The following is a 17,084-nucleotide window of genomic DNA, read 5'->3' as shown; positions in this document are numbered from 1 at the left end:
ACAAACCATTTTGAAGCTTTTCTGTCACATTTAAGAGAGTAAAATCGCCACTTCACTTCGAGCTAAGTTGAATTTAGTCACATGACATTGAGGCAAAGTAACATGACTTTTATTGTGCATGTAGAAATTAGTTTGGAAATTAATTTATATATGCATATGCATACACATGCATACATACACATTTTCTTATTTTATTTAACACTTTTTTTTAAATTTCTTCTTGGTGTTTCCATCGTGCATTTATTTGATCCACTATTGCAAACTTCACATTTAAAATATGTGGATTGAAAGCTGGCAAAACTTTCCTTTGATTGATTTGATGAGGTGCCAAACGTCTCTTTGACGGGACCAGAAACTAACCATATCTAGGTACCAGAATAGCAATTTCAGAAGTCTTCAAAAAGTGTAAAGTAAATAAATAAATAAATAAGTAAATAAATAAATAAATAAATAAATAAATAAATAAATAAATAAAACATTTCCCCGTTTTATCATCTCCCATACATAAATTGTAGGTTTGATTGCTTGTAAAAGTAATAGCCCTCCACAACAACCTGCACAGTTGATAATATTCGTGTGTTGTGTATTTTGTAAGCAAATTTGATATTTATTATATGATGTGGATAGGATATCAAAGAAGTGGAAACCTTCAAAATATATTTATGCTTTTTTTTGGTTGTTTTAGGACAAATATATTTAAATGGAAGAGATGGATTTAATTGATTTCCGCAAAGTGCAATAATAATAGTGAGGCTTGCCTTATTGTGGAAATTCAGACAAAGCTCTGTGTCAGCACTTCTTTACTCTACACATACAGCTGGCTCTATGTTGGCATGCTGCTGTTCTGGTCTAGCATGTGGCTGTCTGTTTTTACGGAGCCATGCTCACCTCCTGCCTGATTCAGCCTCAGGTGTGGGATGGATGAAGATCTTTTGGCAGGTTTAAAATTGGTTGCCGCTCTAAATACCCTCGACCCGCTGCCACATCCCTCCAATTATCCATCTCGTCTCATGTCCGTCCCCTTCTCTCTGGTTCATGCGTGAGCACACCTGTGAAGGCCAGATCCTCCCCAGCTTTCCCTGGCTTCCATCCCCCATCCTTCCCTCCCTTGTAAATCCACTAGTTAGCATGGATCAGGATCAATGCTGACTGCACTGACATCTGTACTTTGACAGAAATCAACCAACCATTCAAAGGCATTCAGTCTATAGGGACGGACATGGGTTATTCTGAGCAATGTCAGACTGTGACAGTCTGACTTTTTGATTGACAAGGTGCAATAACAGGAACGGGAGGCATGAGTGTCCATTATCACTCGCTGTGTTTTTGTGGTCTTCCCCTTAAGGCATCAGCATGTGAGGGTCTGTGAGTAATGATGTGGGCCGGAGCACACTGAACTCCAGGACCCCAGGGCCAGACACCAGAGTCTGAAGCTTGGAGAAGCTCTCTTATTAAAAAGTCTTGCTCCTTTTCTTCATGTTCACCTGACTCTCTTGTCAATGATAATATTAAGCACCGTCAGCAAAATTACGTTGATGCAATAGCTAGAAATGGAACATCCCACTTTCAGCTCTGAATTATTCTTCAGTCATGGGATGTGCTATACATCTTCATACCTTAATTAAATCAAAAGTTTTGCTAGAAATTCATTACTTTTCAGAGGCGTGTGCTTGGGTTGTCACCATCAGTCAATTGTGACAAGTTTGATTAATTTTCATTGTTTACTTTGTCACTTATCTTGTCACTTGTTTACTTGTACACCTTAAGAACTCCTAAATTCACATTGGACTTGGACTTGTATACCAACAGGGTAGAATTGATATTATTATTATTATTATTATTATTTAAAATTTTGTATTTTGTAATACAATACATATTTAGTATTTTAATATTGTATATTTTGTAATATATTTAATATTGTTTAAATAATTATTATGTAATATATTGTTGTTATTATTTGTATTATTATTATTATTATTATTATTTAAATATTAAATAGTTATAGATGTTTTAAATATTTCTCTGAGTCAACTTTAGTTACTTTACATTCATACAATTTTGTTGTTTTGAATATGAGTTTGAATATTATACAATACTAATACATTTGTCTAATTCACTTTCATTTGTAATTTTAGGGGAATTTGTCAGTAAGCATGTTCTTATTAAATTATCTTAAATGCATCTTTGGGGAAATATGTATTTAAAAAAGAAAGAAAAAAAAAAAGAGTATTGTGTAATGTTACATTTCAGCCGTCTCTATTGCTGTAATTAAATCATATTTTTATATGACCAACATTTATATTTCACCAGCAAATCTTCATGTTAATAATTTAAAAAGAATTTATTTTCTTTAAACACGTTCCTTATTTAGTGATTCATTAGTGCATGCTATTCCAAAAGACAAAGTTAGTCTTTGTAATCTTGTTGTAATAGATGAAAATACCTCCTTTTTTTCTTTCATTGATCATCTGGGTTTACTCAGAAATACATCAGATTACAGAAGTGGGTTGCAAGTATCATTTGGTATTTTCTAACTCGGGTGCGTTGGAGGAATTAAGCAGTAAATAAGACAACTTGTGTTTCCTCCTCTAGCAACAGCGAACAGTGTACAGACTGACCTTGGTGAAGGCTTGGAATGTGGATGAGCTGAAGGCCTACTCAGATCTCATCGCCCTTGGCCAGCCAGATTTCATCGAGGTCAAGGTATGCTTCTCACCCGCCTAATTCAGGCATCCACTTCTAATGAGGGTCTCTGAACCCTCTTGGGTTTAATAGGTAAATCTTTATTAAGCTATTGCTGGAATCCCAAGAATTTCCTCCTAATCTTTTTTTGCAGGAAAGCAATGTAATGACCAGGTTCATTAAATTCATTCTCTGTCCTCCTAATGCGTTCACTGAAAGCCAATGAATCAAGATTGGATTGATTTTGATCTCAGATAAGATAAACTGTTTTCAGCAGAAGCTACTCACTGAAGCTACTCAATGAAATGTTGTAACTGACGTCTTGTGCTACAGAAATTTTGGCTTGAATGCTAAATTATTAAAGGATATTAAACTTTAAAAATATCTTCTTGGAATTGCTATAACAAGTATCTTTCACAGTTTTAGTGCTTTCTGTTATGAAATTTGCTACGTTATGTGCCAAATACCCAATTTAGAATGGCTTTTTTTGAGGGGTTGAAAGGGTCATATCAGTTCAGTTTATGCAAATGTAAATGAATAGTTAAGAATGAAAATTGTCATTTACTCACATTGTTTCCAAATTTTGAAAAATGTGCTCATCTCTCTTATTACAACTGGCACTGAAGCTTTAAAGAAAACACCCAAAAGCATCACATAAGTGATCCATGACTGGGTTATTTTGCAAGTGTTTTGAAATATGATAGCTTTGAACAAACTCAAATTTAAGTCATATTTACTGATATTAAATTTGAGTGAGTTGTGAACCGCTGCAACCGCTACAATTAATTGAACTCAAGAAGCAGATTAATTGTGAGTTTGTAAACAAACAAACCATTTAGACTTGGGACTGGGTCTACATTGTGTTTTACAAATTCGCCTATGAATCACTATGATGAATCACTATGATGAATCACTATGATGATTCACTATGATGATTCACTATGATGATTCACTATGATTCTTCACTATGATTCACTATGAAGATTTCATTTCTGTAATGAAATGTCATGAATGTGGTAAAGGCGGAGACGGATATCAATATTTTCAGTAATTATGACAAGGGCTTGACATTTACACTCGCCAACCCACCAAATGCGAGTGTATTTCAGCAGTGGCGTGTAACGCAGTCACTCCTATAGCCACTTTGGCGGGTTTAATTTTATATGTAATATATACATTTTTCAATTGTAGTCTTTTAAAATGCCGTCTGAAATAATAAACTAAGTGCAATGTAGTGTTGATTATTGATGTAATGTTGAATATTGATTTTTCGATGCATATTGACACTGAAATATCTGGAACGCTTCCAATACTAATTGTCCGCAGAATAGATAAGATACCAGCTGCGCTTTCTCCCTCTCTCATCTCTCCAACAGCGAGTTGACACACAAATCCACCTCCCCTCACTCACTCGATTCATTTGCTCTGGATGAATATTGTTGGTGTTCCACAGCATGAACGCATGTGTAACAGTATCCATGCATCAGGTCTTAAAGTGACAGCAGCCTAATATACCCACTTCCAAAATATGAGATAATATTAAAAATATCAATATGGCAGTTTTTCCCCATGGTATCAGTGTCAAAATTGTGGCCAGTGAAAATGCTGAATGGCTAGTTACTTCAGAAATCTACTTGCCACAGTGGCTGGTGAGCAAAAAAGTTAAGGTCAAGCCTTGATTGACTTAAATTTCAGTCTGTTCTTCACACAAAGCTTCAGAAGACTTCAAAGATATTGCACATATTGTATAGACTACTTTTATAATACATTTAGTGTGTTTTTGCCATTTTGTAAGGCTTAAGTCCCCATTCATTGTTATTTCAATAAAAAGAGTGACCAGCACTTTCTTCAAAATCACTCCTCTTGTTTTGTTCCAGAAAGTAAAATAAAGTCATACAGGTATGGAACAACATGAGGGTGAACCAATGATTACAGAATTTTTGGTATGGCTGTGCAGTTAATCGAAATCATAATCAAATCTCGATGGAAGCATGCGTGATTTCTAAACCGCTGAAAACACGATCTTTCCACCAGTCCCTTCAGTGTGCAATCAGAATGTAGCGCTCCTAAATCAAGCGTGAGAACTATCGAACTGTCAAACTACCGTTGCTGCAAAACGAAGTATAGGGGCTGTTCACACAAAGTGCGCTTTGAGGTTAAAAACAGAAGACGCAGCTCTACAGAAATGTTTTTTAAAAGTTGTCATGTGTAAAATGCTGAGACACGTGAGCGCAAAGTCCGTCTTGCGAGTTAATACAGAAAAACAATGCCACATTCTGAACCAAGTAAACAAACATCGATCATACAGGCATTTGCGAACTGCACAATATATGAAAAGTTAAAAAAAAGCATGAAATAACCAACGCTGACACATATAATTTATGCAGAAATATGGTGCCCGCAAATATCAGCTAAACCGGCCTGGCTTCCAAAATACAGACAAATATGCGTGGAAATTTTTTTGGATTAAAATCATTATTAAAATTATTAAAAGAAGAGTCATTACGTTCAGAATGCAGTTTACGTTTCATCCCATTTATCTAATGATCCATGAAGATCAAATCTTTTAAATAGTCAACTAGTGACTTTAATGGCTTTTTAATGAAATGTTAGTTTTTAATCAAATAAACCCCTATTTCTACTTAATCAACTTGTCTTCAAGATTAATGCTTTTGACTAAATTGATTAAATCTATCCTCATCTCAGCCAGTTTTTATTTGCCTCAATGCATCTGGAGTTTGCTGACCTGTGTAATAACACTGTTCTTGTTTAATTGTATTATTAACTGATTCACTCGTGACCTCATGCATCCCAGAACACCAGATGAGGGACACCTATTGTTTTGTTGAATATCTAATAAGTTCTTGCCGTTCCTCCAGGTGGAAAAACAATCTTTCACGTTTGTTAAATTACAGTTTTATTCATCCTCGTTTCTCCTCTTTTCCCTGTTCAGCTGCAATTTGCATTAATTATTTCAGGTATTTCTTCTCTCCTGCACTCTTATCTTCACATTAGCAGGTTTTTTTTCTAATGGAGGAAAGGGGGGGGCTGTTACATAAAGAACCACAGAATTGCCCATAATCTCATTACAAGTCAACAGCCAGTCGTGTGACCGGTGTGCACTTGCCCCATAGGGAGCCTGCATCAGTGCATTCACATTCAAAGCAGAGCCACTCCAAAGTAAAGCCAACTTCAACTATGACATGCTGTTACCTAGCAACAATAATCTCCCACTTTCATAGACCGCAGAAGGCGAGGATTTACGCCGCCTTCTATGGGATAAAATAAAGGCTATGAAAAAGTGAGAGGAAAATATTGCAGAGTATTACCCAAAGAGAGGGAGGCTGTCTGAATCTCTAAGACTGCATTCACCTTTTAATCATCTGTCAGTTCTGGGTTAACAGCCCTAATCTCAAATTAGACTTCTGCTTCCAGTTGTTTTTTTTACATTTGAGCTTCATTACTGTGGTGTAGTTTGATGCAAACTTGAACTGGTTATTCACATACTAGGTCTAAGATTGTAGAATATAAATAAGTGCCGCCAGTCATTTAAAGAGTTTGTTTGTTTTTAATATTTCACTTAATGTTGACATCCCAATGAAAGTTTTTTCTTTTTTCTTTTTTTAAATTATTATTATTATTATTTTTTGCTGATTCCCAAAAGTAATTACAGGACTCAATACGGATACTGCTTTGGGGCCAATGAGAGCTTTTCAGGTGTTACTTTTTTCTTTTCTTTTTTCAAGAACATGTATTTTTATGCTTTGCAACTTAAAGGATTAGTTCACCTCAAAATGAAAATTTCCTGATAATTGACTCACCCCAATGCCATCCAAGATGTCCATGTCTTTCTTTCTTCAGTGGAAAAGAAATTAAGTTTTTTGAGAAAAACATTTCAGGATTTTTCTACACACAATGGACTTCAATGGCAACCAGAATGTTGAAGTTCAAATCAATGCAGCTTCAAAGGGCTCTGCACGATCCCAGCTGAGGAAATGGGGTCTTATCTAGTGAAACGATCTGTAATTTTCAAAAAATAAAATTGTATATACTTTTTAACCACAATTGTTCATCTTGTGCTGGTCTGCGACGCGCCACGCATTGCGTCATCACGTTGGACAGGTCACGAGTCACGTCATCAGTCACGTCAAGTTATTTGTCTGTGTACTCCGGTTCAAAAAGGTAGGGAAGGGCGAAAAATTCCATCTCATTTTCTCCTCCAACTTCAAAATCGTCCGACATCTTTGTTTTAATTTATTATTATTATTTTCTTTTTTTTCGTGACCTTTCCAACGTGATGATGTAATACGTGACGCGTCACAGACCAGCACAAGACGAACAATTGTGGTTAAGTTTGTATTTTTTTTTTAGAAAATGACCGATCGTTTTGTTAGATAAGATCCTTATTTCTTGACTGGGATTGTGCAGAGCCGTTTGAAGCGGCATTGATTTGAACTTCAACATTCCAGTTGCCATTGAAGTCCATTGCGTGGATAAAAATCCTGAAATGTTTTCCTTAAAATACATAATTTATTTTCCACTGAAGAAAGAAAGACATGGACATCTTGGATGGCATTGGGGTGAGTAAATTATCAGGAAATTTTCATTTTGAGGTGAACTAATCCTTTAAACTTTTGGTTGGAGAAAATTTTTTTTATGTAAAATGATCTGACTGGCTGACAGTTAGCATCAAGAATGCTTTGAAAATTAAGAACTAATTCATAATGTTTTGCAATCGATTTCTATTTTAAATAAATGCTGTTCTTTTAGACTTTCTATTCATTACAAAATGCTGAAAAAGCTATCATGGTTTTCTCAAAAATATTAAACTGCACAACTATTTTCAGCATTGATAATACAAAATGTTTCTTGAGCACAAATCAGCTTATTGGAATAATTTCTGAAGGATCATGTGACACTGAAGACTGCAGTTTTGATGCTGAAAATTCAGCTTTGCATCACAGGAATAAATTACATTTGAAAATAGCAATATTGTTTTAAATTGTAGAAATATTTTACAATTAATTGCATATAAAATTTGATCTTATACAGTTGTACCTAAAATTAGAAATGTATAATTACTAGTTTAATTGCTAGTTTATTAAATATTTTATTGTGTGGGAAGTCTGAGGACCAGTAAAAAAAGAAAAAGGCAAGTAGGTTGCAACTGGAAGCAGAAAAAAACCTTAGCTCTCGGTTAATAATGCTATAAATTAATACATTCTAATGACTAATGAGAAGACTTGGAGATGCTTTCTGCTAGTCAGTTATTTTGTACGTTTACAAGGCAGCCGGTATGTGGTAAGCAATAAGCATGTAGCTGCGAGCATGTTGTTGAAGCATTTAAAATCTGGCTAAAATTACATTTAAAGGAGAACTCCGGTCAATTTTAACATTGAGCTCATTTTTTTGTACATTTTTTTGTACATTTTACAAAGTAGTCGATTGCCGAGTTCACGCGCATAGGTTTAGTTACCTATGATCACATGCGTGAACTCGGCAATCGATTACTTTGGACTTCAACCGAAAACAGGATGTAAACACAGGTATTTGCGCTGGCTTAAATAACATCATTTTTATACATATCTTTCACATCTACTGCAGTCAGATTCACTCGTGTTCACTCAGAAGGAATCACTCACATTTTCTGTGCACTTGTAATGACACATCAAGGATGTTAAGAGGCTAAAAGCAGGTTTAGTACTTGCCCCATTGAAGTCAACAGGGTGCAAATTGTAAAAATAGAATAACTCGGTGTATGCAACACCGATTTTTGTCGTTGTTCTCTGTATTGACAGCACTCCAAATGTACAAAAAAATGAGCTCAATGTTAAAATTGACCGGAGTTCTCCTTTAACGAGGCGATTTTGTAGGAGTTTCATTCATAGTAGACATTTTATCCATTCATACATTTCTTGGGAATCGAAACCCTTGGCATTGCTAGTTCCATGCTTTGTTTTGAGCTAAAGGGACTTGCTTTGTTTTGAGCCACACCTTTAAAAGTCATCCTTTTTATTTATTTCACTTATTTTGCCCTTTAATTGGAGGATTGACGCTTTATTCATGCCAAGAGCTGGGCAACAAGTTTCTTCTAGCGATCAGACATTGTTCATATGTAGCCAGACATAAAATTTCTTGACATCTAATTTACTTCTATAGGACACCATTGACCCAGTCATCAAAAAACCAGCAGTGGCAACATAGTTTTATGTGCATTTTTAATAGACGTGCAACAGAGTGGTGATGTATGCGGAGGTTAATTAAGTTTGGTGCTAGCCGAGCAAGTTTGATGTGTTTGTGTGAGTTATGGAGGGGTTCAATCCCCTCCAGCTGTTTGGCCCGAGTGCAGCTCCGCGCCCCTGCAGTAATTAGTTCCCAACAGCTGCTCCTTACCTCTCACACATCCCAACACCTTTATGCACCCTTTTTTTTTTTAATTTTGTTAAATGCAGGATCTGCCAGACCTGCTGTACACTCCTAGTGAAATATTTACTCAAACTGTCAGACAGATGTTTTTCTTTGTCCATTTTCTTGAGTTTTGTTAGATTAAAGTTATACATTTTTTTGAAATAATACACATTAAAGGTGCTCTAAGCGATGTTGGGTGACATCCCCCCACCCGTCCCACCACCCTCCCCTCCGTGCTTCCTGAAACAGTCATGAACCATTTAGAAAAACCAAACTGGATTTACCCACCTGTCCAGCAAAAACAGAGCCACCTGAATGTCGGATTAGAAGCCCTTCTGCCGGCGGAGTTCTCACCACCTTTTGAACGCTTTTCCGATGTAAATTTGTTCCTTCTCCTTTTCCCTATTCTTTGTTATTTGTTCATCGGAACGTCGTCTCTTTGGTCGTGTGGCGGCCATATCAAAATTCTCAAGAATACACATTTTTAACGTTAGTCGTTGTTGTTGTCTAGGACATCTCTCCTCTAGCTAACTTCCCTCTTCATGCTTCTCTCTCCTCCACTCCCCACACCCCCCTTCATGTGCATGCGCACCAACCCCCTAACCCCCACCCCCAAATCATTCTTGTCGGTTATTGGCTGGAACACTGTTTGTTATGTTTCGTGGTCCAGGCTGGGCCAGTTTGTTTTTCTTGCCGTTTGTGGAGCCTGGGCTGTCTACAGAGGCCGTGTTTTTTTACAGTGTGTTCAGGGGACAGGCAGCTAGCGGATAGTGAGGAGATGTTTGCTGTATGTGACACAAAATGTTTTGGCCTAAAAAACGTGTGACATCGCTTGGAGCACCTTTAAATCGTGCACAGTAAAGCTAGAAACGCGCATCGTTACTTAATTCTATTAATTCTAAACTGTTTATTTGTCTAAATTACAAATAAAACCCAAATCAGTCATTTTAAATGGTAAATGTGAATTTATGCATCACAGCATTGTAATGTACAGTATGAAAAATTGACATTCATTTTGAGATTTGATAAACATTACATTAAATAAGTGTTATGAAATAACACAACTGTGTTATGAAATTAATGCGTGAAATATGTGTACAAACATCAATAACTTTTCATTCTAAATTTTAGAGAGAGACATACAGAGATACATTTACTGTGTATATACAGTAAAGGAGTAAGAAACAAGAGTAAACTTGAGCTGGAAGTTTCCACTTAATAAAGATGCAGATACGTGTATGTAGATCTGCCCAAACAGAGGTCTCTAATCTAGGTCTGTATTAAAGGTGTTTGAACTTGTTTTGAGGATGGCACAGTAGGCATTGCTCCAGGATCTTTGCAGGCAAGAGTGCGTCTTTTGAGAGCGTCATGTTTGCTGAGAGTAATGAAAGGAAAGGGTTTGCAGAAAGCACTTATATGGACATGGTTTGGGCATGTTTTATGCAAATCCCTAATAAAATGTAATAATACAATTTGGATATGTAGTGTAAGGACTCCATGTGTAACGCAGAGTCTCTCCTGTTTATTCTCTTTGGGCAGTTATTGATCAAACCATTATTCCTGCACAATTAGAGCATCTCAGAGGTATTAGTCCCAACACAAAGATGGACAGTTTGCACTGGGCTCCTAAATGATCTCAACCTTAATCATTCAAGAGGTTGGACATTTGAGAACACTAAACTGAGATCAAACTTTTGGACATTGCTGTTAGAGCATTATTTATCTACCACTAATCCCACATGCAGTTAAAGGATTTTCATAGCGCCTTTATCAGTTCAACTTTATCAGTGTTAAACATTTGGTTGGCTTATTAGAGTCAGATTGTTAGTCCATGACAGGAAATCTTGTAGCATTGTTAGTTGGCATAGACGGGCCGTAGAAACGCCCTCACTTTCCTCGCCCCATTGATTTATCAAGGCATCTTTGTTGGTAATCATTCTTTTCTATGGCTACAGAGCTGCCAGATAAGAGCTGCGCTCATTATATCTGTACCAGACCCCGGAAATCAGTTTTGGACATCAGCCACGGCCCAGAAGGCTTGGATAAGGAAAGCAAGAAACCTGTCCTTTCATTTCCACTGTCCTCTCTGTCCTCAGAGAGGAATGAAATGTACTGGGATGCTAATAGAGTCATAATGTATTGTAATACTTATCTGCTCAAATTTATACCTGTAAAGACTATAATGCATTAATACTAATTACACATGAAAAACAAGCAATTTAATTTGTTATACTGCATTATACTTTTTAAATGTGTGACCATGATTATGAGTATTGTAGTGTATTATAAGTCTGCTTTTTCTAATTGTGAAAAGATGTAATGCGTTGCATGGCGTTGTGAAGAGAGAGAAACTGATGATCAGGCTAACCGATATCTCGTAAATATATATTTTTTTAAAAATTGCTTAAATATATTTACGAGATATCGGTTAGGGTTCTTATTCAAATCAGGTAACATAAAAAAGGCACCATTTGGTGGATCTATAAAGAATAGCACCAACAATAGTATTCACATGTAAAGTAACAATGCATTTTTTAAAATATTATTTTAAATAATTATTTAAATAAATAATTAAAAAAAATTAAAATAAATGAAAGCATTTTTTAGAAATGTGTTGCCTAATAATTAGAAACAAGACAAAATGTACAAAACAGAGATTGCAAATCAACTTTGTATTAGTATACATCAAAACAATATAACAACTATATTATAATTTTATGACTATGAAGTTATTTTCAGTGTATTTTCAGAGATAAAACTGATTAAAATGCAGTTCTGAATATTAATTATCTGACAATTGCACAAATAATCTGTATCAGTTATGAAAAAACAGTATTGTACATAATCTTTTATTATGAATATCTTCATAATTATACTTAATACGTAATTATAAGCCATTAGCTTTAGGTAAAAAAAAAAAGCTGTGGGAAATTCTGAATGAATCATTCGCTTACATAATACCTCTTGTGATTAATGTTTAATGGATTATTGCACTCAGTATTCACATTATTTAGAATTAATATGCTTTTAATCTCCATTGTTTTGTCTTGTGGTGTGTTCATTTCTGAACCCTTTAAGTCATTGATGCATTGTTTAGCTGCGTTGTATCTGATATCTATTTCAGATGACGTCTGTTTTTCTATTCTCTCAACGCCTTGGAGATGTTCATCTATCGATTGTCCAGCGTAATGGAGTGCTAACAGCTCCTAGTGATGAAGACTGAAATAAGATAAAGCCTCACAGAATGGGTTTTCACTCGATCACAGAATGAGTAATGTCTTTTCAACAGCACAGCTACTCCTACACACAAGCAGACCCATGAACTGATGGTGGCCGTGCTACAAATGAGTTCGTTTTCATCCAGCGGTGTGTCGTCACTTGTTTGGTCGCAAAGGATTATTAATGACTACTTTTCATAGTGTGTGTGAAGATTCAAATGTAGTACGTGACCTGACTTGACACCAGTTTGTTTCAGTATCCAATCAGACACCAGAGTTCATGATGACTACAGAAATTGTAGTATTAATTTAAACAGAATTTTTATTCCCAGCATGTGGTACATGCAGCCCTCATAGCCTGTTTGTCCTGATCACAGCATCTGTGAGGTGTGACGTAAATGCTGTCCTGTCGTGTGTGTGTGTGTAGGTGTTGAATGAGATGATCTGGTCGTCTCAGTCTCAATCATCCATAGAAAAACCAAATCAGCCTCCACGCGCCGCTGTGTCCTTGGGCTGTGTGCGCTGATATGATTCAGAGGGTTTTTGTGTCCCTCTTTTTGAAAAGGAAGGCAGAGTTAAATCTAAAACAGTAACTCCTATTGCCAATATTAGCTGTATTTTACAATGGCTGAGTGGTCTTACATGCAACCCAAAGTAGAGAACCTAAAACTCATTTAATTATGGTACAATTACTGTAGTGTGTGATCTTGAACAGCTTATTGCTTTTATTAAACATCTGCATTACCAATACAATAAAAAAAGATGGAATATTTTCATGTTGTTGTGGCTGCTAATTAATAAATGGCTAATATTAAAATATTTTGCAATAAAAAGAAATCACTGAAATAAGTTTTTAAAAGATGGACAATACATTTAGGTATCATATTGGTTACAGGCTGATATTAGATATTTGTTGATAATTAAATATTATACTTTTTTTTTCTCATTGAAATAAATGTACATAAATAAATAATATAATTATCAGTAGCCAATATTATACTAATATGCATCTCTATAATTAAAGTTAGAAAAAAGTAGATTATCTGATAAGAAGTGAATGTTTTATTTTGATACTTTTGTCTGATTTTATCATGCAATGTTTGTAACTTTTGCATGGCATTTAATACCTCTTTTTGCCCTTCATCCAGGGAGTGACTTACTGTGGCGAGAGCTCAGCCAGTAGCCTGACAATGGCCAACGTACCCTGGCACGAGGAGGTCATCTACTTCGTGCAGCAGCTGGCCAACCTGCTACCAAATTATGAAATTGCCTGCGAACACGAGCACTCCAATTGTCTGTTACTTGCACACCACAAGGTAACCCTGCACAGACACGCTTGGCACAAAGCTGCTGTTCTGCTCCTGCACTGTTTCACAGAAACCGTGCTCGTACTGTAATTTCTCTCTCCGACCACTTAAATGTGTTAAAAATAATGATGCTACTGCCATTTCTGTAAATGTCACTGAAAAGAAAGTGTTGATATGGGCACTTGCATTAAACGGCCATTCAGGTGAAGGGTTAAACCTTCCTTTGCTGTGTTTTTATGCGGTCTCCTGACACAGCGCTAGTCAGTCTTGCAGCCGCTCTTGTTTTACATTCGTTTCTTGTGACAGCTTCTCTAATGGTTTGCGTGGGCAGTGAGCCCGTACCAGCGCTCTTCTCTCACAAACAAAAAACATATTTATGTGCAAGTGTTATATGGTGCTTCAATATCCTTTTATGATTTGCTATTTGTATTCTGAAATCAAATACCATACATTTCTGCATGTGATTATATGGTGAATATTTCTGTGTTCTCACACACAGTGAAACAAAAAAAACGTCTTAAACCAGTCTTTTCAGATCCTCTTAGCCTGGTCAGGCTTTGTTTACTGGTTTTAGGGGGGTTTGGGGCTCTTGTGAGTTGGCCAAGTTGTGAAAAACCAGCTGGTCAACTGAAGACCTGATTAGCCTAACTGGGAGACCAGCTTATACCAGCTAAGACCGGCAAACCATCTAAGTTTGGTTTAAAGGGATGAAAATTTCACCCAAAAATGATTTTGTCATCATTTACTTGCACCTCATGTTGTCCCTAACCTGTATGTATTTTTTGTTCTCCTGTGGAAGATATTTTGAAGAATGTTTCAGCTGCTTTTGTTCAAATTATGGAAGTCAATGGGAAGTCCAAATCCTTTAAACTCTACAAATGACTATAGGAAGGAAATTATAACATGTAAAGCAGGGTTAAACAAGGATTTAATCTATACAACTTGACTTCTGAAGCAACACTATCACTTTGGATAATGAACAGATCGCAATTCAAGCCTTTATTTACTTTATTCACAAACATCAACACACACAAACAATTTTCATTAAATATGGGTGCATTTTCTTTTAATAATCAGTGAGAACAAGTCATTTACAGACAATGTGGAATAGGAAACTCAAGACTTGCACACATACTTACTGTATCAAGAGAAAATGTAGTACATCATGTCAGAGCTCATTGTCTGTCAAACATTTTATTGGACTAATATTTCTAAAAAATAATGTTCAAAATATCTTTTTGTGTTAAATAAATAAATGGTAAATAAATGACTGGATTTTCGGATGAACTATCCATGTTAAAATGTTTTATTCTTTTTCTGTTTTTAATTTGGACTTGAAAAGCATCTTTTGCTCCTTATTTTACCCATTTAACTCCATATTGTGCTTTGAAACACCCAACATTTATGGAACAATTCTAATTGGTTGCATTATTATTAATGTGGTTTTTATTTTTGGACAACCAGATTTTTTTTCCGTAATGGGTGCCTAATACTGCAACAGACTTCTCTTGTGTTTCCATTTCCATTCTGTTTACCTCCCTTTGTTGAACATGTTCCTCATTTACTATCTTGAATTCTTAATATCCCATTAGTTAATTCAGCTTCCTTTCTCTCCCCAGGCATGGTGTGCTCTCTTATGTGTAAGGGACTATAATTACACCTATTTACACCCTTTATGTGTTCACCAGTTTACATCTGTTAAAACCCCTTCATTCAATTCCTGGCAATTCATGATGTAGAGCTACAACCAGCTACAGCTACTGTATAAATGAGTGCTGCAGTAGTGGAGAGCCATAGTTAGTGTGAGTCCCCAGAGCAACCTCCTCGCAAGCCCACACAGGCATGAGAAGGTGCTCAGTCCTCCACCGCCTCATCATCAGCTGTTTGGAAACAAGGCGAAGAGGTTTGTTGGTGGGCAGCCGAGGAGGCTTATGAGAGTAGAGTGTCAATACAGTGATAAAGGCATCACAAGACTAATAAGGGACTTTCTTTTCATAGGCATGTTGTTTGTTGGATGAAGATTAAGGCCATATGGGACAGCATTTCAGCCTCCTTGCGGCTTTGAGCCAATTATATTATGGGTAGAACGTGCACAATGTCCCTCTGCATTCATGATTTGCTGGGGAAGATGCTCCAGTAATTTTTACAGATATGTTCATCCTACTTAATGTAAGGGTGTAATGTGAAAACTTTAAAAGCAAACCCCCATTGTATCCAAATTCGTATCACTTTGTTTCCATCTTCAACTATCACACTGTCCTGTTTTTGAAATTCAAATGACACCGTGATAAAGCCAGTCTCCAGCACTGAGTTGCTTTGCCTTCCTCTGCAAGTTTTTTTTGTTTTGTTTTGTTTTTTTGCCCTGCCTTAAGCACTGCAAAAAAGAGCTCTTTAACATACATATGACAGACATCTGAATGAAAAGGCATTGAATATGATGTGAAAATTCATTCCTACCCGTGTCACCGCAGACCGCTCAGGGACTCTCTCTCGCCCTCTGTTTGGCTCGGCCGTGACTCACAAGGGTGCAAAGGCCCATTTTTCCTGTAATAAGAAGCCATTTTTCACATTAGACCTTGGAAGGCCACAGACAGCATTTCATTGCATTGACTTTGTTTAGCTGCCGCATTCGTTTTTTTCTTATTTCAGGGTTGCAAGCATTCGCCCTTTATCCGTGTTGTTCTTGACGAGGTAAGACCCTCTGAATGAATTTACAGCTCTTCCCTGTGTGGAGGTGACAGCTTATATTCTCATAAAGTTATTGCGCTGTGTTCTCATAAAGCCCTCCCTCTCTCATCTTGTTCTGAACTAATTCCCTTGAGCTCAACTTTCTATAGGAAGGAAATCAATGCAGGGTTAAACAAGGATGTAAATCCATTAAGAGTTTTACAAGTAGAAGCAGCTTGATTTTCTTAATTGTGGATGGCCCATGCAAAACACACTAACACAATACACAGATGCTACAGCTTTAGGTAATTTCTAGGGTGGTTTTGGGTGATTTCTGTGTGATTACTTTATGGCCCAGGTCAAAAGATTTGTGTGATATTCAGGTCAGTAGATATGGTTCGTGTCCCTCTTTCAGTTTAAGTCTTTGCCCTTTTTATCTTTCTGATTGCTTAAAGTAATAGCACATCTCTCCTCAGCACGCAGAATGCTTTAGTTATCATTCATTTCTATAACACAAACTCTGCAGGGCAAATTTAATATTTAGTTTATTACTTATGGGCCTGGTTTCACAGACAGGGCTTAGATTAAGCCAGGATTTGGCCTTTGTCTTAAATGTCCTTAAAGGGGGGGTGAAATGCTCATTTTCACTCAATCTCCTGTTAATCTTGAGTACCTATAGAGTAATATTGCATCCTTCATATCTCCAAAAAGTCTTTTGTTTTATTATATTTTTAATTGAAAGATTGGCTGTACCGAGTCTTTCCGGAAAAAAACGAGCGGCTGGGGGCGGGCCGTATGGGCG

At 36.4% G+C, this 17,084-nt stretch overlaps 1 protein-coding gene across 1 annotated transcript in view; it reads left to right on the top strand.

Moving 5' to 3' along the window:
* Window positions 1-17,084, top strand: part of LOC308694034 (S-adenosyl-L-methionine-dependent tRNA 4-demethylwyosine synthase TYW1) — a 39,117-nt gene that overhangs the window by 14,951 nt on the left and 7,082 nt on the right. Inside the window, exons 6-7 of the mRNA XM_081371275.1 lie at window positions 2,593-2,703; window positions 13,457-13,624. Of these exons, the coding sequence (XP_081227401.1) occupies window positions 2,593-2,703; window positions 13,457-13,624 (279 nt within the window). The remainder of the gene's footprint in view (window positions 1-2,592; window positions 2,704-13,456; window positions 13,625-17,084) is intronic.

The sequence above is a fragment of the Scardinius erythrophthalmus genome (genome assembly GCF_964197995.2).
Source record: "Scardinius erythrophthalmus genome assembly, chromosome: 7".
In the NCBI taxonomy this organism is placed as follows: Eukaryota; Metazoa; Chordata; class Actinopteri; order Cypriniformes; family Leuciscidae; genus Scardinius; species Scardinius erythrophthalmus.
This window is presented reverse-complemented; position numbering and strand designations above follow the sequence as displayed.